The 24,804-nt window shown below is 40.3% G+C and overlaps 1 protein-coding gene across 2 annotated transcripts in view; it reads left to right on the forward strand.

The window, feature by feature from the left end:
- sema6a (sema domain, transmembrane domain (TM), and cytoplasmic domain, (semaphorin) 6A) overlaps positions 1-24,804 on the forward strand; it is an 89,943-nt gene that overhangs the window by 56,047 nt on the left and 9,092 nt on the right. Inside the window, exons 8-18 of one of the 2 annotated variants that reach the window (XM_079383300.1) lie at positions 334-453; positions 2,386-2,474; positions 4,421-4,638; positions 5,297-5,428; positions 6,824-6,979; positions 12,777-12,950; positions 14,423-14,563; positions 14,649-14,726; positions 17,136-17,194; positions 18,942-18,962; positions 20,799-20,942. In XM_079383300.1, the coding sequence (XP_079239426.1) occupies positions 334-453; positions 2,386-2,474; positions 4,421-4,638; positions 5,297-5,428; positions 6,824-6,979; positions 12,777-12,950; positions 14,423-14,563; positions 14,649-14,726; positions 17,136-17,194; positions 18,942-18,962; positions 20,799-20,942 (1,332 nt within the window). The remainder of the gene's footprint in view (positions 1-333; positions 454-2,385; positions 2,475-4,420; positions 4,639-5,296; positions 5,429-6,823; positions 6,980-12,776; positions 12,951-14,422; positions 14,564-14,648; positions 14,727-17,135; positions 17,195-18,941; positions 18,963-20,798; positions 20,943-24,804) is intronic. The other variant, XM_079383301.1, reaches the window with a different exon arrangement.

A 24,804-nucleotide genomic window follows, 5' to 3' on the forward strand; every position in this document is an offset into this window, starting at 1 on the left:
ATATATACTACATCCATGTGTTTGTATTTATATACATAATAAATATACATAATAATACATATTATAATTATATACATTTATATACATAATAAATATACACAGTACACACTCATATATTATGTAAACAAAAACGTTTATTTTGAATGCGATTAATCACGATTAATCGTTTGACAGCACTAAAATTTATAGATATATTTAATAAATTTATGTAAATAAATAAATGTGCTAAAATTTGTGCTTCTTTGTCGTATCTGTAGTTGAGAGGTTGTTTCTGTCATGTGTAGTTGTTGGATTGATTGTGAAGTGTTTAAACACTATTGTTTTCTGCTGTAGATGGGAAGTTGTACTCGGCCACGGTCACAGACTTCCTGGCGATCGATGCGGTCATCTACCGCAGTCTGGGCGACAGTCCGACTCTCCGGACGGTCAAACACGACTCCAAATGGCTGAAAGGTGAGCTGATTTTACCATGACCTGCCGTCACCTCAGCGTTAATCCTGTCGGAGAGCCAGTGTTGGAAAATTACTTTTAAAAGTAATGCATTACAATATTACGTTACTTATTTACTTTTTATGGAAAGTGATGCGATACGTTAAATTTGAGTTACTTTTTAAATCTGGGCAGGACTTGCTTGTTTGTTTTTAATATAAAGTTATTTTACAAACGTAAAAGCTCTTTAACAACAAAAGTGAAGTGAATCCAGCTCAGACTGAAGGAAATGTAGATTCAGGTCTGTACAGTAGAGGGCGCCGGTCAAACTAATCACATGAAGAATATGACGCAGGAGAAGAAAGTTCAACACTATTCAGCAATAACTACAATCAAACACAAATGAGTCATTTTTGCTTATTATGGTTGAATTGGATCATGGAGGGTCAGTAGCAAAGACATTAGTTAATAAAATGGGATTAAATACATAAATTATATTTGTCTTATTTAACATTTAATTGCTGAGGAACACTGAATGTGTTTTAGTGCAGGTGAGATGAGTAAATAATGTTGATATTTAGTCTAGAACTACAGTAAGATCATGTAGATATTTAGTCTAGAACTACAGTAAGATCATGTTGATATTTAGTCTAGAACTACAGTAAGATCATGTAGATATTTAGTCTAGAACTACAGTAAGATCATGTTGATATTTAGTCTAGAACTACAGTAAGATCATGTAGATATTTAGTCTAGAACTACAGTAAGATCATGTTGATATTTAGTCTAGAACTACAGTAAGATCATGTAGATATTTAGTCTAGAACTGCAGTAAGATCATGTTGATATTTAGTCTAGAACTACAGTAAGATCATGTAGATATTTAGTCTAGAACTACAGTAAGATCATGTAGATATTTAGTCTAGAACTACAGTAAGATCATGTAGATATTTAGTCTAGATCTACAGTAAGATCATGTAGATATTTAGTCTAGAACTACAGTAAGATCATGTAGATATTTAGTCTAGATCTACAGTAAGATCATGTAGATATTTAGTCTAGAACTACAGTAAGATCATGTAGATATTTAGTCTAGATCTACAGTAAGATCATGTAGATATTTAGTCTAGAACTACAGTAAGATCATGTAGATATTTAGTCTAGAACTACAGTAAGATCATGATGATATTTAGTCTAGATCTACAGTAAGATCATGTAGATATTTAGTCTAGATCTACAGTAAGATCATGTAGATATTTAGTCTAGAACTACAGTAAGATCATGTAGATATTTAGTCTAGAACTACAGTAAGATCATGTAGATATTTAGTCTAGATCTACAGTAAGATCATGTTGATATTTAGTCTAGAACTACAGTAAGATCATGTAGATATTTAGTCTAGATCTACTGTAAGATCATGTAGATATTTAGTCTAGATCTACAGTAAGATCATGTTGATATTTAGTCTAGATCTACAGTAAGATCATGTTGATATTTAGTCTAGAACTACAGTAAGATCATGTAGATATTTAGTCTAGAACTACAGTAAGATCATGTTGATATTTAGTCTGGAACTACAGTAAGATCATGTAGATATTTAGTCTAGAACTACAGTAAGATCATGTTCACACACAACACTCTGCACTTACTCCTGATTTCTCTCAACACCAGAGCTGTCACTCAATACATCAGAAACACAGGAACTGGTGTGACTTATTTGAAAAAGTAACTCAGATATTTCCTTCTAAATTAAAAAGTAATGCATTACTTTACTAGTTACTTTTCAAAAGTAATCTGATTCTGTAGCTCGCAGTACTTGTAATGCATTACCCCCAGCACTGCAGAGAGCGTTAATCGAGTCTAACCAGCGACGGACATCACTGAGACAAGCTCATCACAATATGCTATGATTTGAATTCATGTGTTGATGCTCACAGTTGCTCTTGTTGATTTCAGAGCCGTATTTCGTCCAGGCCGTCAATTACGGCGAGTTTATCTACTTCTTCTTTCGGGAAATCGCCATGGAGTACAACAGCATGGGGAAGGTATGGGAAAATCATCTAGCGTGTTTTCCTGCTTCAGCGCCGCAGACAGGAAGTGACAGGAAGTGGGCGTATGAAGTATGTGAGGGTTTTTAAGAGATCTCAGGCGCGGTCCGTCAGGACGCAGGTACTAAAAATAACACAAACATTGTCTGCTATCCCAACGACGAGCCCTAAATAGCTTTAGGTCCAGAATTCACTTCCTGGTCTGTGAGTTCTATAAGCAAACAGACTAGTGCATGACAAAGGCTCATTGTTGTGAGTTCAAAGGCAGAAGACGTGAGATTTGAGAGGCTTCAGCGCTCTGATTCAGAGAGGAGTAATTACAGCCTGAGCGTCTCCAGTGAATATGAGTTTCTCCAGTTACTGTACGGACCAACCTGCCAGATTACTGTAATTACAGCAGCCTGACGCGACCCTCGTACTCCACACTAACAGCTCAAATTACAGCAGAATCTATGAGAGCGCCGTCAGCAGGAAGAATATGTCGTCACATTTGTTTCTATAGCTCTTTATACAATACAGAATCAATGATTCAAACTTCATCAAATAAGAAACCAGTTCAAATTTCAGTCATTATTCAAATCAGATCAGTTCAGTAACTGTAAAATCCCATCTGATAGTAGCAATGCATTCAGATCAACAATATTACTGACTATTAATTAGGGCTGGGCATTGAAACAAATTTTATGATTTGTTTTTTATTCACAAGCTTACAATTTGCAATTGGATATATAGGCAATCAGGTCCAGTACATGTCAATTTTTATCAAGGAAAAATCTCTCTCGACTAATGCTGTAAAGTACTATAAACCCTGTCAGTTGATGCATTGCTATATTAAAGTCATTCATAAAATTTTTAATTGTACATAAGCAGTTTGTTATTGAAATATAAACATTTAAACAGTGGATGCCATAACATGTTTGCTCGATGGATTTATTCAAACATACATTAAATATTGAAGACAACAGGTTTAGGGTAAATATAATGAATATGTAATATAGTGCATATATTTATCAAAATGCTCCTTTCTAGAGTTATTTTTTCTAGCTGTTTATGGAGTTTATGGTCATATGGAAATGTGACATTAGATGATCTCAAGCTGTTTTATTGGCATCTTTCTGCGGTTGAATCACTGATTGATCGATTACATGATTCATTTCAGTGAGTTGTTCTGATTCGTCTGATGTTCGTTCGTGTTTATTCACTGCTGTAACTAGTAGTAAAGAGGAAGAGATTACCTGTGATCTGTCAGCAAAAGAGCCACAAAAACACATTATTGATTGGATCTAGTGATAAAACTGACAGAATTTGAAAGCTGATATTTTGTTTCATATCAAAAGTAACAAAGCACAAAGATGTGTCTGTTTATTGGATGGCAGAAGCTACAAATAGTGTTTTATTCACACATCAACGTTCATCAACTTCTTGGGATTTAAGAATCATCAAAATGAGAATTAACTGTGGTAACACTTTATTTTGATGGTCTCTTTTTGAGTTCTGTTGACTATATGTAAACTTTGCACATACATGTCAACTAACTCTCATTAGAGTACTAGTAGACTGTTTATGCTTAATATCTGCTAACTCTTTATTGTGATAGTGTCCCAACAGACATTCTACTGACTATAAGTAACTTTGCAAGTACATGTCAACTTATCCTAACCCTACCAGTCTACTAACACTCTAATGGGAGGTAGTAGATTTGTAGGTGCAATTTTACTTAAAGTCAACAGAATGTGTTTAAGGTACCATCAAAATAAAGTGAAATGGTCTTAAAAATCAAATGAATCAAGCCAAAGGTGACAGGAACAAGAAACCTAAACTCCATCAGGGACAGAAGTGCAAAATCCAGGCTCAGTTTAATTCTTCTTAAATAATAAAATAATTTCTAGTGTTTCTGAGAGCATGATGCAAATGTCAGGTGTGTTTAATGTCTCTCCGATCAGGTGATGTTTCCGCGAGTGGCTCGTGTGTGTAAGAACGACCGTGGCGGCTCTCAGCGAGTGCTGGAGAAACAGTGGACGTCTTTCCTGAAGACGCGCCTCAACTGCTCCATCCCTGGAGACTCGCACTTCTACTTCAACATCCTGCAGGCCGTCACCAACGTCATCCACATCAGCGGCCGCGACGTGGTCATGGCCACCTTCTCCACACCGTACAACAGGTACAGAATTAGGGCTGTCAAAAAAAATATTCGATTTTTGAATATTCATCGAATTTCAAAATAAATTCCACATTTTGTATTCGAATTTTAGGTGTGTGTCATGCAGCCTTATCAGTGGCACACAAGATGCGATGACGATGTAGGTGTCGTTACATTTTAGCCTATCCAGTTGAAGCCATTGGATGCAGCGCAGCTGCGTTGTTCATTCAAAATATTGTTTATGGTAAAACTGAAACCAAGCCCTTTACATAGAACGCATATTTATCGCATTTTCTAGAGGGACATCTATCACCGCTGCACTCGTGTCTCACACAAGAGAGCTGCATGTTTAGAAAACCATGTAAAATTAATGTACAATTCAAACTTTTAAAAAACATGTCTCAAGAATTGATGGCGGTTTTTCAGCCATTTTGACAGCTCTAGAACAGATAACCGCAAATTTACCATCGTTGAGATCCAGCAGATTCCTGTGAATGAACTCATGTTGATGGGAAGGCGACACACAATGACCCTGTTAGTCAGAGCTTCTGTCTCACTCAGATTCACAGTTCATACAATCACAGTCCGGCCCTTGTGTGCCGCTGGTGTCCGAGCCGGAGTGATTCACAGTTTTGTTATTTTGCTGAAAGCGTGTCTCCGTGATGAATGTGTGTTACAGTATCCCGGGATCGGCTGTCTGCGCATATGACATGGTGGAGATCGCAGGGGCCTTCACCGGACGCTTCAAAGAGCAGAAGTCACCTGATTCCACCTGGACGCCCGTCCCAGAGGAGAAGGTGCCCAGACCCAGGTATTCGTCCCACACGCTTCACTACAGTCCAGCTCTCAATCATTCTCCTCGTTCACAGGCGAGACACTGCAGACCAAACCAGTGTTTATGTACTGGGCAGTTTTGAGGTCTATTTTGCTTCCATATCATGCCTTCTTTCAGTCTAGTGGAAAGAAAACATGCAAAACACACATTAAAGTGTTTGTTTTATTGCACTTTATCTATCTGTAGATTTCAATCGCAATCCATGTCTTTAAAGAGTTTTTTCTCTTACAAACAGCAATCTTTGTTTTTATTCCTCTCTGAAGGTTTGTTCTTATTTCATTCACACTGATTTATACAACATTTTACTCATAAAAACATGGAGAAAATGTTTGTTTTCTGTCTGTTGACAGTATTTTCTGATTTATGGACTAATAAGAGAAATCCAGAATCCCTTCTAGAAAAACCTTTAACTCTAATATGACAACAAAATCGGACAAGAATTATGAACCTGACTTTATGCAATATTGTATGGACATCAGTGTATATTAAATTAGATAATGATAATTTGATCAAATGAGGAAGTGTTGTAAGATCTATTAGTTACATTTTTACCCTGTTCACCTGTAGTATCTTTCAGCTCAAACCACCATAACTAGTTATGAAACCATAATGCGGTCAGCAAACCTAAAATTCTGCTCTGACTTATAGAAGCATCCTATAACGTCTGACAACCAATCAGAATCAACTATTTAACGTGTTCTGGGATAATCAACATTAATGCGTGCATTCAAGTATAGTCTTAAAATGATTTAACTAATTAAAATATTTAAGTTAGATTTAATTTAATTTATTTTTTTATTTAAATTAATAAAATTACATTTTAATTAAATATTTAATTTAAATTTATTTATTTTTTTAATATATATTTTATACATTATTTTATTTGAATGTATTTGTCTGTGTTATGCACACACAAGCACGTAAACCTAATTCTCCAGATGCAGCAGCTGATTAAATCGTCTCACTGGACCGTTTTTACAAAGCGAAGATCTGCTGCCATATGGCTCGTCTTTGTGTCATGAACGGCGGGACTATCGCCTGCGCTGATTAATATAAAATTATGTGTTTGTGTGAAACGAGGTCAAGTGTTAATGAGAGTGGCCATGCCAACCACGTCTCAATGTAATTCTGTTTCCTCTGTGCGGGAATGAAGCAATGCATTTCCCATTCAGAACCATAAACCTTCTATATTTATCTTAGGCAGCTGAGATTCATTACAGTGATTTAACCGTTCAGTTCAAGGCAACATATTCATCACAGTGATTTAGGCTCACTGTCATGTGATTATGGCATTAGTTGGTCAGTTCTGTGTTGTTTATATCACTCATGCAGTAGATAGAGATGTTTGATGATCACTGCTGTCGTCTTCAGGCCGGGCGTCTGCGCAGGATCTTCCTCTGGAGAGAAATTCAAAGTGTCCAACGAGTTTCCAGATGAAACGCTGAACTTCATCAAGCATCACCCGCTGATGGACGAGGCCGTTCCTTCCATCGCCAATCGCCCGTGGTTCCTCAAGACGATGGTTCGGTGAGTCGAGTCGGGTCAGAGGTCCTTCTAAGACATGAATTATGCATGGAGATTATTGTCATGCAAATATGGATTGGTGCCCATCTTCATAAGCACTGCTCATTTCCATGGATGAATCGAGTCATTTGCATGCGATTCAGACATGAAGCCTGAGCGATTCATGAGTATCTGGAGATATTTCATGAATCATTATATTATATCAGCTCGACCCTGAAGGAAAGATGATGTTTCTCTCTAAAAAGCAAAGCGAAAGACTGCCGTCTGTCTTCCTATAATGACGTGGATTATGGGAGAATTATCTGTTCTAGCAGAAAGAGACTCTTTGAAACGACGTCTGCTTTCAGTCTGATAAGTTTGTTCATTTGGGTTTGTGTAAATTTGCCCCAGTAAAACCCAGTTATTGAAAACACATTTGCTGAAGAAGCTGTATCTGTTTCTCTCAGCTTCAAAGACTCCACAGATTTTGAAAGATCAAAAAACATGTATAATTTATTTGTCATCTTATTTCCATCTTGCCAGTTTTAATCATCCTGAAAATGTATTTGCATATGGATTTGGAAATTATACATACATTTGATTAACACTGAGATGAGCTGCTAATTGGAACGGCAGTTGCCAGATAACGCCCTTTAATTCCGTTAGCGAGAGCCGAGTCGGAAAACCAATGGAAATTTCATTGTAATAGTGTTCATTTTGTCAGTCATTTTTAATCTATTCTTAGTCCTGTGTCGAATGTCCTTTTTAGTTTTCATCATATATCTGACCCTGCAGCACAAAAGCAGTCATGAGTAACACAGCTATATTTGTAGCAATAGCCAACAATACATTGTATGGATCAAAATTATACATTTCTCTTTTATGACAAAAATCATTAGGATATTAAGATCATGTTCCATGAAGATATTTTGTAAATTTTCTACCGTAAATATATCAAAACTTCATTTTTGATTAGTAATATGCATTGCTAAGAACTTCATTTGAACAACTTTAAAGGAGATTTTCTCAATATTTAGATTTTTTTGCTCCCTCAGATTCCAGATTTTCTAATAGTTGTATCTCAGACAAATATTGTCCTATCCTAACAAACCATACATCAATGAAGAGATTATTTATTCAGCTTTCAGATGATGTATAAATCTCAATTTTGAAAAATTGACCCTTATGACTGGTTTTGTGCTTCAGGGTCACATTTTTCACTTTTTTGTTTAGTCAAGGTTTAGTTGACTAAGGCCCGGTTTCACAGACAGGGTTTAGCCTAAACCAGGATTAGGCCATAGTTCAATTATGACATTTAAGTACTTTTTATGAGAATGCCTTAGAAAAAACATTACTGGTGTGCATCTTGAGAAAAAAAGGCACTGGTTTATTTCAAGATCAGTCAATGCAAGTTTCTTTCATTTGAAACAGCTCAGATTTAGATTTGAGTCTGGGACTAGGCTTAAGCCTTGTCTGTGAAACGGGGGGTATAAATCTGGGAATTTGAGTGCAGTTTTAGACATTGTAGTCCTGTTGCATAATGGTTAGTTAAACTGATTATCACAATTGTTTTCTTCAAAATTATAATGGCGATTACTGATCATGATTGTTGTCGTTTGAGAATTTGGCATAACACCAAGCAGGAAAACATGTGGAGGTCGAGATTTTTTGTTGAAGAAAATAGAGAAATTTTGGATAAAGAGAGTTGATTTTTTTAAATAAATTTTAGTCTTGTTTACAGTTACAGTGTTGAGACACTTAAAATTACATTTTATTAGCCACAGATTCTGTCAATGCTGTTGCTTTGATTTTATTAGATCTCAGCTCAGCTTTTGACTTGGTTAATCAGACTATACTTATCTCTTGTCTAAAAAATTGTATTGGCCTGGGAGGCACTATGTTAGAATGGTTCCGGTCCTTTCTAACGAACCGAAAGGTTTCTGTATGTATTGGACAAAACACTTCTTCCACTACCCCTCTGTCTTGTGGTGTTCCTCAGGGCTCCATTTTGGCTCCGACTCTGTTATATATAGTACCTTTGGGGTTGATTTTCAAGAAATATGGCATCTCTTTCCATGTATATGCTGATGATATTTAGTTGTATCTTTCTTTTAAACAAAATGGAGTAAATGCACTAGGAGATCTGTATGCATGTATCCAGGAACTAAAAATATGGCTTACAGAAAATTGTCTGATGTTAAATGAAGGTAAACCAAAGTAATTTAGTTTGGACCCAGTGATGCTTTTAATGCTAGTAATTATAACCTTGGTCATTTGCATTGGTGGGTTACTCCTTGTGCAAAAAACTTAGGTTTTTGGTTTGGCTCGGGCCTAAAGTTTGGCAAACAGATAAATGGTGTAGTTAAGTCGTGTTTTTTCCATCTTCGTCGCCTGGCTAAAGTGAAATCGTTCTCATTAACAGAGAACTTTGAAAAAGTAATTCATGCATTCATTATTACTCACTTGGACTATTGTAATTCTCTTTATTATGGGATTAATTGTTCATCTATGGAGTGGTTACAATTGGACCAAAATGCAGCAGCCAGGCTCCTGACTGGAACTTGTAAATATCAGCATATTTCTCCTATTTTGATCTCATTGCAGTGGTTGCCGATAAAATTGAGAGTTGAATTTAAAATACTAATTTTGGTTTTTAAATCACTAAATAGTCTTGCACCGGTTTATCTCACTGAGTTGTTGCTTTCACAAAAATCTGTGAGATCAGTAAGGTCGGAGCATTTGTGTCACGTATTCTGTGGGTGTGCCCTGGTTGGCCACCAGATGTCACTGTCTTGTCTGAGCACATGGGTTTGTGTTGTGATTGTTCCATGTGTTCCCCGGTTGATTGTCTAACTCCGCCCTCTTGTTATCTCGTTATTGGTTTAGTGAATTCACCTGTTCCTGCTCGTTTGTGTCCCTATTTATGTTCCTGGTGTTTGCAGTTCTGTTCGGCCACGTTGTTACATGTTGTGTACGGTCAGTCGTGTGTGTTCCTGATTCCTGTTTTTGCCATGCTCTGTTTTCCCCCTCGGGGTAGTTTCTTTCTGTTTTGTTTGTTTTTATAATTAAAACCACCATTCCCCTGCACTTGAGTTCTCGCTTCATTTGCACTGCACGTATCATGACAGAACGTGGCCGACACTGAGAACTCAGCGGGGAATGGATCCACACCATCCTCCAGCCGCTAACGTGAGGAACCCTCGCTACTCACGGATCCTCCAGGTCAGGACGCTGCGATCCCTCCGTCAGAGGGGCACTGACGTGAGGAGATTTGCCCTGACGTTCTGTGAGGCAGCAGAGGGTTTGGGCTACAACGATGCGGCTCTCAAGGACTTTTTTAACCTGGCCCTGGAGGAGCCACTCGATGAGGAGTGGATGAGGGGGCTGGGCCGCTTGACTTTTGGGGAGTTTGTGGAGTTTTTGGCGCATCTCCAAGCGGCGGTGCCCACTCACAGCGCTCCCGAGGCGGCGGTGCCCGCTCACAGCGCTCCCGAGGCGGCGGTGCCCGCTCACAGCGCTCCCGAGGCGGCGGTGCCCGCTCACAGCGCTCCCGAGGCGGCGGTGCCCGCTCACAGCGCTCCCGAGGCGGCGGTGCCCGCTCACAGCGCTCCCGAGGCGGCGGTGCCCGCTCACAGCGCTCCCGAGGCGGCCGTGCCCGCTCACAGCGCTCCCGAGGCGGCGGTGCCCGCTCACAGCGCTCCCGAGGCGGCGGTGCCCGCTCACAGCGCTCCCGAGGCGGCGGGGCCCTCTCACAGCGCTCCCGAGGCGGCCGTGCCCGCTCACAGCGCTCCCGAGGCCGCGGTGCCCGCTCACAGCGCTCCCGAGGCGGCCGTGCCCGCTCACAGCGCTCCCGAGGCGGCCGTGCCCGCTCACAGCGCTCCCGAGGCGGCGGTGCCCGCTCACAGCGCTCCCGAGGCGGCCGTGCCCGCTCACAGCGCTCCCGAGGCGGCCGTGCCCGCTCACAGCGCTCCCGAGGCGGCGGTGCCCGCTCACAGCGCTCCCGAGGCGGCGGTGCCCGCTCACAGCGCTCCCGAGGCGGCGGTGCCCGCTCACAGCGCTCCCGAGGCGGCGGTGCCCGCTCTCAATCCCCTAGTGGTGGCCGAGGATGCCGCAGCGGCGCCCCGCTCCCGGAGACGGAGGAAGAGGCGGAGGAAGGCCTTCTCCGTCCCACAAGGCCAGGAGGCTACCCAGGAGCTCACTGCTGGCCAGGAGGTCGTGCCAGAGCCACCAGTGCTCCTCGCCCTGCCGGCGCCACCCGTGCTCCTCGCCCTGCCGGCGCCACCCGTGCTCCTCGCCCTGCCGGCGCCACCCGTGCTCCTCGCCCTGCCGGCGCCACCCGTGCTCCTCGCCCTGCCGGCGCCACCCGTGCTCCTCGCCCTGCCGGCGCCACCCGTGCTCCTCGCCCTGCCGGCGCCACCCGTGCTCCTCGCCCTGCCGGCGCCACCCGAGCGCCTCGCCCTGCCGGCGCCACCCAGACTCCTTGCCCTGCCGGCGCCACCCGAGCGCCTTGCCCTGCCGGCGCCACCCGAGCTCCTCGCCTTGCCGGCTCTACCCGAACTTCTCGCCCTGCAGGCTCCACTCGAGCTCCTTACCCTGCCAGAGACCGTCCCTGAGTTCACTGCCTGCCCTGTCACGGCCACAGAGGCCGTTTCTGAACTGACTGTCTGCCCTGTCACGGCCACAGAGGCCGTTTCTGAACTGACTGTCTGCCCTGTCACGGCCACAGAGGCCGTTCTTAAAGTCACTGCCTGGCTTGTCCCTCCGGCCCCACCCTGGCCGTGCGCTGGGGTTCCTGTTGGGCCGGAAACCCCCTGGTCCGTCCCTCCGGATCCGTCCTGGTCTCCTGCTCGGCCTTGGTCTGCGGGCCCCCTGCCTCTGCACGGGCCTGGCCCACCATCCCTCCCCCTGATCTGTCTCTTGCCCACCTCCCTTCTTGACATTTTGTATTTTCATTTTTCATGTTTTTGTGTTCTTAGTGTTGCAGATGGAGCATCTGGGAGCTGCTCCTTTGTTGGGGGGTAGTGTCACGTATTCTGTGGGTGTGCCCTGGTTGGCCACCAGATGTCACTGTCTTGTCTGAGCACATGGGTTTGTGTTGTGATTGTTCCATGTGTTCCCCGGTTGATTGTCTAACTCCGCCCTCTTGTTATCTCGTTATTGGTTTAGTGAATTCACCTGTTCCTGCTCGTTTGTGTCCCTATTTATGTTCCTGGTGTTTGCAGTTCTGTTCGGCCACGTTGTTACATGTTGTGTACGGTCAGTCGTGTGTGTTCCTGATTCCTGTTTTTGCCATGCTCTGTTTTCCCCCTCGGGGTAGTTTCTTTCTGTTTTGTTTGTTTTTATAATTAAAACCACCATTCCCCTGCACTTGAGTTCTCGCTTCATTTGCACTGCACGTATCATGACAATTTGATGCTATCCGTTCCTAGGTCCAGACTGAAACATCGTGGTGATCGAGCTTTTGCTGTTGCCGGGCCAACTCTTTGGAACAATCTCCCTGTAGCTATCCGAACAGCACCTTCTCTATACACGTTTAAATCTATGCTTAAATCTTATTTATTTTAAAAATTTATGATGGGTTAAAAATATTTTTTTATTGTGATGTTTTTTGTATCTTGTCTAAATTTTGATTGCTGTTTTGTTTCAATTTCCTGTATAGCACTTTGGTCAACCTTTTGGTTGTTTTAAAATGTGCTTTATAAATAAAGAAAGAAGAAGTAAGAAGACGTGTTTAGTGATGTCAGTCTCGTCTTCGTTCATAGGCATAGTTTTCATGAATGAAATTAAGACTGCATTGTAACCTGTATTCTGTCTCTGGCAGATACCGTCTGACACATATAGCCGTGGATAACGCCGCCGGCCCTCATCGCAACCACACCGTGGTTTTCCTGGGATCAGAGCGAGGAATCGTGCTGAAGTTCTTGGCCAAGATGCGGAGCGGCTTCCTGAACGACAGCCTGTTTCTGGAGGAGCTGAGCGTCTACAACCCAGAGAAGTGTGTATTCCATTAGGACAAGCCGCTCTGTCATTTACACCCGTTTATCAGGTTACAGCGCGTGGTTAGTAAATTAAAGAGCGCTGCTGGTTTGGACCGCCAGGCCTCGCTGAATGATTAAAGCAAACAGAGAGTCTGGTTAATATGTGCTGACGGCCACGTCACAGCGGAATAAACAGGCAAACGCTGCCCACCAGGCTTTTTGAGGACAGCGATGCTGCGTTTAACCTCAACGCTAAAATGTTTAGCTGCTTTATTAGCATTTTACATTCATGCATTTAGAAGATGCTTTTATCCAAAGCAACTTACAAAAGAGGAACAAAGCAATTTGTCTAAGAGCTAACAATATGTTTAATGCATAACGCCAGATTTGCGAGGGAACTGGATGAGGAAGCAAACTGGAGAAGAAGAAAAATGCAGAGAGGATTTTTTATATTAAGCAACACAGCAGAACCACATTACTGTGATTTACCATGTTCAAAACAATATACTGGATTATTGCTTGAATATTGGGGAGATGCGTTTTTATTAACAATGATTATAAATATACACTTATGAATAGTAACAAGCTTTGGTTATTAGCATAACTGTATGCAAAGCAACAAGAAACTTTCAACATGAAGCAAATGTGAGTCTACAGTGTAAAAAAAAAAAGAGGCATTTATAGGATTTATTATAATTTTGTGAATGTGTCGAGCAATCTGGTGTGAATCTGACGAGTGATCTGGTGTGAATCTGACGAGTGATCTGGTGTGAATCTGACGAGTGATCTGGTGTGAATCTGACGAGTGATCTGGTGTGAATCTGACGAGTGATCTGGTGTGAATCTGGTGTGAATCTGTCGAGTGATCTGGTGTGAATCTGACGAGTGATCTGGTGTGAATCTGGTGTGAATCTGACGAGTGATCTGGTGTGAATCTGACGAGTGATCTGGTGTGAATCTGGTGTGAATCTGTCGAGTGATCTGGTGTGAATCTGACGAGTGATCTGGTGTGAATCTGTCGAGTGATCTGGTGTGAATCTGTCGAGTGATCTGGTGTGAATCTTTTGAATGATCTGGTGTGAATCTGACGAGTGATCTGGTGTGAATCTGACGAGTGATCTGGTGTGAATCTGACGAGTGATCTGGTGTGAATCTGGTGTGAATCTGTCGAGTGATCTGGTGTGAATCTGGTGTGAATCTGACGAGTGATCTGGTGTGAATCTGACGAGTGATCTGGTGTGAATCTGGTGTGAATCTGTCGAGTGATCTTGTGTGAATCTGACGAGTGATCTGGTGTGAATCTGTCGAGTGATCTGGTGTGAATCTGACGAGTGATCTGGTGTGAATCTGGTGTGAATCTGTCGAGTGATCTGGTGTGAATCTGACGAGTGATCTGGTGTGAATCTGACAAGTGATCTGGTGTGAATCTGACGAGTGATCTGGTGTGAATCTAACGAGTGATCTGGTGTGAATCTGTGGTGGTGTTCAGGTGCAGCATTGATGGCGTGGAGGACAAGCGCATCATCAGCATGCAGATCGACAGCAGGAGTCACTCTCTGTTTGTGGCCTTCACCTCATGCGTGGTCAAAGTCCCGCTGTCCCGCTGCGAACGTCATGGGAAGTGCAAAAAGTGTGTATGCTTTCTCTCTATTTGAGCTGTTCATGCAGACCACTGGCCTTTCTCCACATTAACCCCTCATGTGTGTCTCTCTCAGGTCCTGTATCGCCTCCAGGGACCCGTACTGCGGCTGGGTGTCAGAGGGTGCCTGTAAAGAAATACCATCTGATCCAAAGTAAGTGGCTCATTCTCAGTCTGTAATTATAGATGGTGCGTGCCAAGCGCTGATGTCAGTCTTCCTTCGCATTGTGGTTTGAGCTGCTGGAGAAAAAAGCGTTTGACCCCAGAAAGCCTCCATAACTCATCTCTTTATTAATATAGCGTATTGAATGCACAGCATGTTTCCGCTGCCATCCTCACGTGAGCTCATCAGCACACATTTTATACGCTGTTATTATTATTTCTGTTCTGATTGAGTTTTCCACTTCAGAAAGCAAGATGTATGGAGGTTATGTGAGACCGGCTTGTGCAATTTCTCTAAAGTGAAGGATTATGGGATACGATCTGTGTCTGTAATTCAAAGGCTTTTGACTTGATGCTTTCCCTGTCGTTTCAGAAAAAGCTTTTTATGAAATGGACCCTGAGAAAGAAGTAGGGCGGCCATCCGTCCGGTTTTAAATTGGACAGTCTGGTTTTGAAATACCATGTCCGCTCATTTGTCTTATGCTTTATACCAGTGGTTCCCAACCTTTTTTTCATGCCCTCCCCCCCACATACACACATGGTAATCTGTTCATTATCAAAATCAGTAACATCTGTAAAAATTGCAACAACCTCCTTTTTTTATATGGTGAAATTTTATTTTTCTGACTTTGAGTTTTATTCAAATTAACCATTGTTCTTCCATAGTAGCATACATTTACATCAGGATAACCAGAGTTAAAACCACACATATAGCACCTCAATACTGTGGTAAAAATGCAACTATATGGTTTCTTGGTGGCCTATTTATATTTAAAACAGTAGTCTAAATACATTTATTATTAATGCACCTAACACTAGCTTAATCACAAATATAGTGTAATTACATTCCATTACTCCTTTAATACACGTCTACATTAATATAATAAATTTGAGATAAATACCCCACATTTCTGCCACAATACCATGGTGCAGTTAATGTTACTACAGTAAATCCATGGTAAACGATGGCGATTTGTAGATTGAAAAGCCTTCTGACTGTATCGTTGTACGCAGTGTTTTTCTGCTGTTTGTCAGCACTGTTTTATCTGGACTTAAGCTATACCAGTTGACTGATATCGACTGATACTAGTCATTTGTGTTCTTCGCTGAATTCAAGCACTTCTCACTGGATCTCACAGCGCTGTTTAGTGGTTGTGTGATCGGTGAGTAAGCACATCTGCTCTAGTCAGCTCGCTCTGCGCCGCTGTTTGAACCGAGCGGATATGGTCCGTGTGCCGCGGTTCAAATGAGTAGTGATGTTTTGTTACGCTTTTCCCGTATAAACATTACATTGAATGTTTATTGAACTTGTTTTTATCAAGGAAAATTATATCGCTATAATTATAGTTATCATTTTATCGCCCAGCCCTACCCCAAAGTATATCTGCTCCCGCGCCCCCGCTGTGAACTCTGGCTTTATATGAAGTACTGTACATTTTAGACACAATATTGTCATTATGGACTGTTTTGCTCCCAGATTAACACAGTGGTGTTTCATTCCTGAATGATTCGAAAATCGAGGGAGTCACTGATTTAATAAGCCATGCATACTAGTATAGCCTACTAATCTTACAATTTTTTACATCTTTCTGTGACATAAGTAGTAAGAGTAGTATGCTAATGCCCCATTCCAAAATCAGCAAGACACTTGTTTCGTTCCTGAATGTACCAGCTCATTAAGACTTATCTCCACACCTACTGGTGGTTTTTATTTCCTATTCAAAGTAACATTTAATTGTTTTTATTCAGTATATTTTATATTTAACACATTAATCTCCTAACATTATGTAGTTGCAGCGTAAATGCATTCATGGCATCTCTGAGCTGCATTAAACAGTCAAAGACTGATTTTGTTGAAATTTATTTAATTTGATTGGTAACTGGTTATTTTTCAGTTTTTATCCTGGCTTCATGAATCCTGCAAAGTGTCCTACGTTTTGGTGTTATAGAAACGGCCAGCCTATAAAACAGCGTCTCGGTGTTTCTCATCTAAGCTCTGTTCATGTGTGTTTGAGGTGTTCTCAAGTTCATCTGAGCTCGGTTTCATTCTCATCAGTGGTTTCATTTCAGTGTATTTCTCTCATCTGTGAGATGATGAATCTCTCGCTGGACGGTTGAGGGTTGAATAATAAATGGCTGCTCTTCATCACAATCCAACCAGCATCAGTGAAACTTCAGAAATAAACATCTGTGTTTTTATTAATATTCACGTCACATTTACAATCCTGTTTTCTGCTTCATTTTCTCATGATATTGTTTGAACGACACATTGATTCACTCAAACATTTATTAATATTGTTTGAAAATGTACTTGAGATTGAAGTCAGTGAGTGTGAAATGGAGGTGTTGAAGTCACTTGCTCACTGCGTGTGTGTGTGTGTGTGTGTGTGTGTGTGCGCAGATGGCCGTTCGAGCAGGACGTGGAACAGGGCAACACAGATGGACTGGGCGACTGCCAAAGTAAGCAGAACCCGTTTATTGAGCGCTGGGCGCTTCTCAGACACAGCTGCACTCACACACACACTCCTGCACTCAACAAGAAGACGCGTTCACACACCAGGAACTACAGCGACGACTGTATTAGTGTCCACCATAACGTTGTTTTTATATGTGTGCTGTCACTTTAAATGCTTGTGCTCTTTAAAGCAGGATGGATTCTGATTAGCTGTCAATGTTTTAATCATTCATCAGCTGGAAATTGATTCCAATAATTTCCATTCTAATAGGAATTGGTTCCTTGGCTTGTGCAAACAGATTTTGCTCATTTTCAAGGTTGTGGCTAGAAGGCATACAACTGAAAGCTAAGAATAAGTTAAATTGTGTTTCATAAACGTCTACACCTAACCCAACCCTAAACCTACCCCTTACAATAATGCAAAAAAAAAAAAAAAGTGTAATTATTGTCGTGCATTGTGACAAAAATGACGCTATATTGATGTGTGCATTCCCAGTAGCCGCAGTTGTATCCCTTCTAGCCTTAACCCGTTTTTTAAATTGCTCATGTGAGATTACATCATTGAACAACAAAACAACTCTGTCGTTATCATTATTGTTGTAGTCTGGGCTTGATATTCTCTTAGAGTTTATTTAATGTTTATTCTAAGCCCGTCTGTCCCTTTAAATGCTTGAGCTCTGTACAGCAGAATGGATTCTGAGGCTGATGATACACGGGGGAACTTTTTGAGCAATTTTGCTGGGCAACTTTGCCACTAAGAATGGGTAACACATCTCTATCTGGATACTTTAGATCGGTCATGGGCCCTGTGTCTCACCTGGTTGCCCACTGACGCCAACATTAACCAAAGTTGCCCAGCAACATTGCTCAATAAGCTGCCCTGTGTATCATCAGCCTGATTGGCTTTCAGTGTTTTTATCATTCATCAGCTGGAAACAAATTGCTCTGAAGGTGATTTCAGCGATATCGCTCAGGTGCCATATCTTTGTCGAAGTTTTGTCATTCTAAAATGAATTTATGCAATCTCAAATTTCGGCTTGGGGTGAAACACTTCTGCATACAGATTTTCAAATTGCAAAATTGGATTTGCCGCTTCAAACAACAGAAATTATTCTGTTTATTGTAAGTGTGCTGCCATTTGTCGTCTATCATTTTCAATGCTTAAGCTCTTTAGAATTGATGGATTCTGATTGGCTGTCAGTGTTTTTATCATTTATCAGCTGGAAAAAAATTATTTGAAAAAAATTCAATTCTAGATGAATTTACTGTACAAGTAAAATGACTTAAGATATTATGTCTGGCAATGGGGCAAGAAAACTAATCATGTTTAGTCTTTGAATTAAGATTATTTTTCTTACCCTATTGGCAGATATTTCTGCTTGTTTTAAGGAAAAACTAACCAAATTTTGATTCTTAAATCATTTCACTTGTCTAATAAATGCATCTTGATTGAAGAATGTTTAGATATTTATTCTAGAAAACAAGACAAAAACACTAAGAGAATAATTTTTTGCAGTGTAGTTTTGATTGTAAATCTTTCTATTTATCGTTATATTATCAGCACTGCTGTGAACAAGTCTTCAGTCGTCTTAAGACACACACGAGTTATTTCTGAGCTCTGTTATGATGCTGTTAAATGTTCTGCTGCTGCAGTTGTAAATGTGTCGTTAGATTAATTCAGTATTAAATGATGTGTGTGTGAGAGAGAATCACATTTCAACCAAATGAACATGTTTTTTCATTTATCTCCAGATTCGTTCGTGGCTCTCAATGGTGAGTAAAGCTCTTCTTCTCTCGTCTCTCATCGTTATCTGACTCTCTGTTGGCGAATGTTTCATTTCTCTGATTGCGTTTTCTTGTAGAGCATCAGCGCAGGCAGCAGGGTGTGAGCGATATTACCCAGAATGCTGCACGCGGTTAGCGTCTCCAGTGTTTCCCGTGTGTAGATGTAGTTAGAGACGCTCTGACCTTTCATTCCCTAACTGGATGGATCTCTGCGCTTTATAGAGCAAAGGATTGTGGGTTAGAGACAGTCGAATGCAAATGACTGTTTACAGGGAATAAACACTCAGGGCTTCTCCCAAGACCCGGCAGAAATTATTCATGAAATACAATCAGGCTAAAAACACACAAACACACACATGATTGACAGCCCTCCCCCGGCAGCCAGAGTGAATCTGATTGGCTGAAGCAGCGATTGTGACCTACATATCACATGCGCTGGTGTTTATTGGTAATATTAGCAATCTTCTCCTGAGCTTCATTAGCGTTTGTGTGTCTGTCGCTCCAGTACTTCATTTATTCTGTGTGTTTGATGTTGTTTTCCCTCCGTTTCCTTCATAAGCGTGTCCGCTTAGCTTTATAAGCACATATTCTTCCGTCTGGACGGCTGGTTTCTCGTTCTGTTTCGCTCCTTGGCTGTTGAGAGCTGATTTTCTCTCGGTTTTCCTCTTGTATGTGTGTCATCGTCCTCGCTGGCTCTTCCTCTGGCTGTGGAAAATGAATTATAAAATAGAGCTGTCACACTAATCTTGCGGCCCGTGGCGTTTCTTAAATAAATCGTGTTAATGACTGCGGCTGGGAGACGCTCGACCGGCACAACACACACAGAGAGAGTTTATCTGTGGATTAACACGAGTTAAACTAGTCCAGCGGTTCACAAACTTCATCAGCCTAACCCCTCTGACCTAAAAGATTTTAGTTCATATTTCAAGAATTGAACATATTCGCATTTTCAAAATATGCCAGTTACTGGTTAACATGACCAAAGAATGTATATAGAATACAAATATATATCATAAAAATACAATATTTCATCCTTTTAAGTATTTTGTTTTTATTTGTTTTTATCTGAAATGTTTATCAGAATTTTTTTTTATTGAATTATTAGCGTTTCTTCATCCCTCAAGAAACTAGCTGTTTGTTAGCATTACAGCTGTATTTAACTGTAGTTATGTCAGATTGATTTGGGTTGGTTTCGTCTTGATCATTGCAGCAGTTGGTTTAATTTCACATGACCGTTTCATATGAGCAAATACACTTAAAAAGAGGCTTTCCTGTAGCTCAAATAGTAGAGCATGGCGCTAGCAACGCCAAGCTCATGGGTTCGATTCCCAGGGAAAGCAAGAGCTGATAAAATGTAAAAACTGTAACTGAATGCAATGTAAGTCAAAGCGTCTGCTAAATGCATAAATGTAAATAAAGGTGCTTCACGATAGAATAACCTTTTTTGTCTAAATGGTTCTAAAAATGTTCCTTTGACTGAATGGTTCTTTGTGGAACCAAAAATGGTTCTTCTATGGCATCGCAGTGAAAAACCTTTTAAGCACCTTTATTTTGAAGAGTGCAGTTAATTTTCAGGTCAGCTGGTCACACGCGAGTTTAACATAATGGAGTTTATTCTGTGATTATGAGCAGTTTACTGTAAATTACTCTGGTAATTACACATTATCAGCAAACAAATCAATCAGCGGACGTGAAATGTTGATTGGAGCGTGAATGATGTGAGATACGAGGTGTGTGTGTGTGTGTGTGTGTGTGTGTGATTCCCCGTGTTTAGTCCTGTCTTGTGTCTCAGATGCAATGTTGATGTGTGCTGTGCTCCAGCAGGCCTCCTGACCACCATCCCTCCTCCGGCCCCTGGGGGCCCGCTGCTCCAGGGCCGTATGGTCAAGCCGAAGGAGGCCGTACCGTCGGGCGATCAGAGCGACCCGTATGTGGCCGTTCCCTCAGAGACACAGCAGGAGAACGCCGGTAAGCCTGGGAACGATCGTCCTGTGGAGGAAAGAGCTGCTTCCAGCGTCTGCTCCGTCAGAACACGAGCTGAGCTCAAACCCTCGCAGATCCGCCAAGATACACCAAACCCTCACAGATCCGCCGAAATACACCAAACCCTCACAGATCCTCCGAAATACACCAAACCCTCCCAGATTCAGATTCAGTTCAGTGTCAATGCAAACAACTCAGTCTAATGACAGTTTTACATGGATGCATCTGGCAGATGCTTTTATCAAAAGCGACTTGCTTTGCATGTAAGGTTAACATTTGATCAGTTCATGCATTCAATGGGAATCAAATTCATGACCTTGTCATTGAGTTACTGTTTGAGATAAAATACAGCATCAATCTCTCATGAGCATGACTGTATTTGGGCTTGACGTGCGACTGAAGGTTAATGTAGAGCGTGTAAGATTATGGGTTTAACATAAATTAGATACTAATGTCGTTTTTATTAGTAGTTTTATTAGAAGTTTTAGTCATTTTTGGTTTCTGACTTTATATATTTATATTTGTATTTATAGTTTTTAATGTCTATATAGTATAAATATAGGCATGCTTAAAATTACACTGGTAAACATGATTTTTGTCTTGTTTTCTAGAATAAATATCTAAACATTCTTGAGTCAAGATGCATTTATTGGACAAGTTAAATTATTTAATATATTAACTCTTGTTTTCTAAAAAAATTATCAAGATTTTGTTAGTTTTTAATTAAAACAAGCAAAAATATCTGCCAATGGGGTAAGAAAAATAATCTTAATTCAAAGACTAAACAAGATTATTTTATATCCCATTGGCAGATATTTTTGCTTGTTTTAAGGAAAGCAAGACATTATATCTTAAGTCATTTTGCTTCTACACTAAATTCATCTTGATTCAAGTATTTTTATATATTTATGCCAGAAAACAAGACAAAAACACTAAAAGAATCATTTTTTGCAGTGTGTGTATATATATATATATATATGTATCAATGTCTAAATAGTTTTTATTATTTTGTATTTCAGTTTTAGTTATTTTAGTACATCAATGTTTCCTTGAGAACTAGTTGAATTAATTATTTTTAAACTATAATTAGCCTGTATTTGACATCATCCCGCTTACAGTATGAGTCTGAACGACAGAACGATTCCAGCATTTATCGGATCGATGCGTGTGATCGAGTGTAACAGATGACAGCAGGGCTGAGCTCATTAGCAGCCAGCAGCGTTTAATTGACATTGATTATCAATAACGAAGCGGTTAATCTCCTGACAGACATCAGTCGTGTCTTTAGTACTGAAGCGATGAAGGACTGACGGTCGCTGGAAGCAGTTCCCGTGTTCAGCACACACACAATGGTGGCAGAAAGCATCACTGCTGACGTATGAGCCTCGGTTGCAGCGTTTACCGCGGTACTGAACTGAGGCTCACACGCCACATCAGCTTCTTCTCAAAGGCTTTGTTCATTTGATGATTGGAATATGGGTTGCTCTGAGTTCTGCTTGAGTTTTCTTTATGATCATAAGCTGTGTGATTATGTTGTTTGCTTTATGATGCATGGCTTTTATATTCACTGCTCTTGATTTTTTTCAGACTTTTGTGGCAAACGCTCTTCCTCACACGGCCAGATATTTCCTTTCTGCTTAACATATTAACAAGCTCATGAATATTCATGCAGGCTCCGCCCCCTCCCTCCTGTGTGGCAGTCATGTGACGGTCAGATGTGCTGCGAACATAATTCACCACTACATCAACAAGAAATAGTCAAGTTTACTGTATTTCTATAGCACTTTATACAATACAGATTTCATAGAGATAAACAGGAAAATAACAATCAATGATGGAATGATGATTTCAGCTCTGCAGAAGACAATAGTGTCATTATTCGCATCAATTCAGATCTCTGTTGATTCAGATTTGGTTCAATTACTGTAAAATCAATTAAATATTAAACAAATTCAGTTTCAGCTGTAAAGCAGCTCTGAAAGACAATAGCTTAATTATTCTCAGTTCAGTGTTGATTTAGTTCAGTTCAACTGTCAAAATGTGCAAAATTCATCATGAAATACAAAAACATTTTGTTTAATGCAGCTGATTTTTTTGCATTGATTTGTTTGTTTTTTTTCCCAAATATTTTGACATTTTAGCCTAAATCCTGATTAGTGTAATGTAAAAATCACAATCTTGTCAATTTAAAAAGAAAAATTATTTAATATATTATTAAATGACTTTAATTTACTAATTTAAATAAAATATATTTATTATTTAAATGGTAAAGTATTTGTGTATCACAGTTGTAGTATTTACACTGCTTATATATGTTGTAAATAGACTGTAAAGACTATAATAAATAAATTAATTAAATTACATAAATGTATTTATCTAATGTGAAAGTATATTTATTATTGCATTACTGTAATGTAAAAATCACAATCTTATTAATAAGGTATTAATTTAATATATTATTAAATTACATTAATGTAAAAAATATATATATTTATTATTTAAATGGTACAGTATGTATTCATGATAGTAGGAGTATTTACACTGCCTATTAATGCTGTAAATAGACTTCATTTTCTTTATCCAAAACAGTTTCTATTTTTTTTTTTCCTGTCGCTTGATTTTGTGGTTTCATGATTTACTGATGTTTTGGATGAAGATGTCAGGTTGAGCTGGTGTTCACAGCACATTTGAAGCCGTGTGTGTGTGTGTGTGTGTGTGTGTGTGTGTGTTCATCCTCCCCTCCTCCACCATCTGCTGCCATTGTGATTCCACAGGACCTTCATCCTCCCGATGGATCGTTCCAAGGCTGAACCTTTAGTGTAGCCACAGCGTTTGACTAACCTTAATCTAGTGTGTCTCGCCCTCCTCCCGCTCTCTCTCTCTGCAGACCTGTGGCTCTCGCTCGCCCCATCCTCTTCTGTGTCTCTAATTTATAGGTCAATTACAGACTCTCTCACACAAACACACACACACACACACACACAGAGAAGCGTCTCTGGGGTTCGTGTTCCTGCTCGCACATACTCTCACACACACACACACTCACTCTCTCTCACACACACACACACACACTCTCACACACACACACACACAGCATCGGCCGTGGCTCAGGAACACTGATGCAGTCAAACACCATGCAGGACATTTGCATTTGTTCTATTGTGCAGCTGGACTGTCAGATACTGAATCAATTATCACATGATTCATATGATTCACACGAGTCTTCGAGTTAAACTGATATATCAGCAGAAACCTTGCTTTTATTCTTTTATACTATAGAAAACTAGATTTTATTTTTATATTTTCATTTTTCATTTTAATATCAATTTGTTTTTTAGTTTAACATGCTTTTGTCATTTTTAATAGTTTTTTCCCCTATTTAAATATTACTATTTACATTTTTATTAAATTCTATTTTATTACATTTTTAATTTCTATTTTAATTCTATTTTATTTAGTTTGTTTATTTTCAGTTAGTAATTTTAGTGCTTCTTTTTAAACTTGCTGTATTTCAAATAATTGTCAAGGCAACATTTCACATTTTCAAGTCTTTATCTAATAATTTTATATCAGCTATATTCAATTGATTAAATGTTTTTAGTTAAGGATAATGACACTGGTGTGCCGATGTGAATATGAAAACAGAACGCAGAAGATATCATGCTGTTCATTGTTGATATTCACATGCAGCTCTGAGTGTGTGTGTGTCTGTGCGTGTGTGTGTGTGTGTGTGTGTGTGAAAGAGAGTGTGTGAGTGACTGTCAGTGTGTGTGTGTGTGTGTGTGTGTGTGTGTGAAAGAGAGTGTGTGAGTGACTGTCAGTGTGTGTGTGTGTGTGAAAGAGAGTG

This window comes from Barbus barbus, assembly GCF_936440315.1.
Source record: "Barbus barbus genome assembly, chromosome: 28".
Classification (NCBI taxonomy): domain Eukaryota; kingdom Metazoa; phylum Chordata; class Actinopteri; order Cypriniformes; family Cyprinidae; genus Barbus; species Barbus barbus.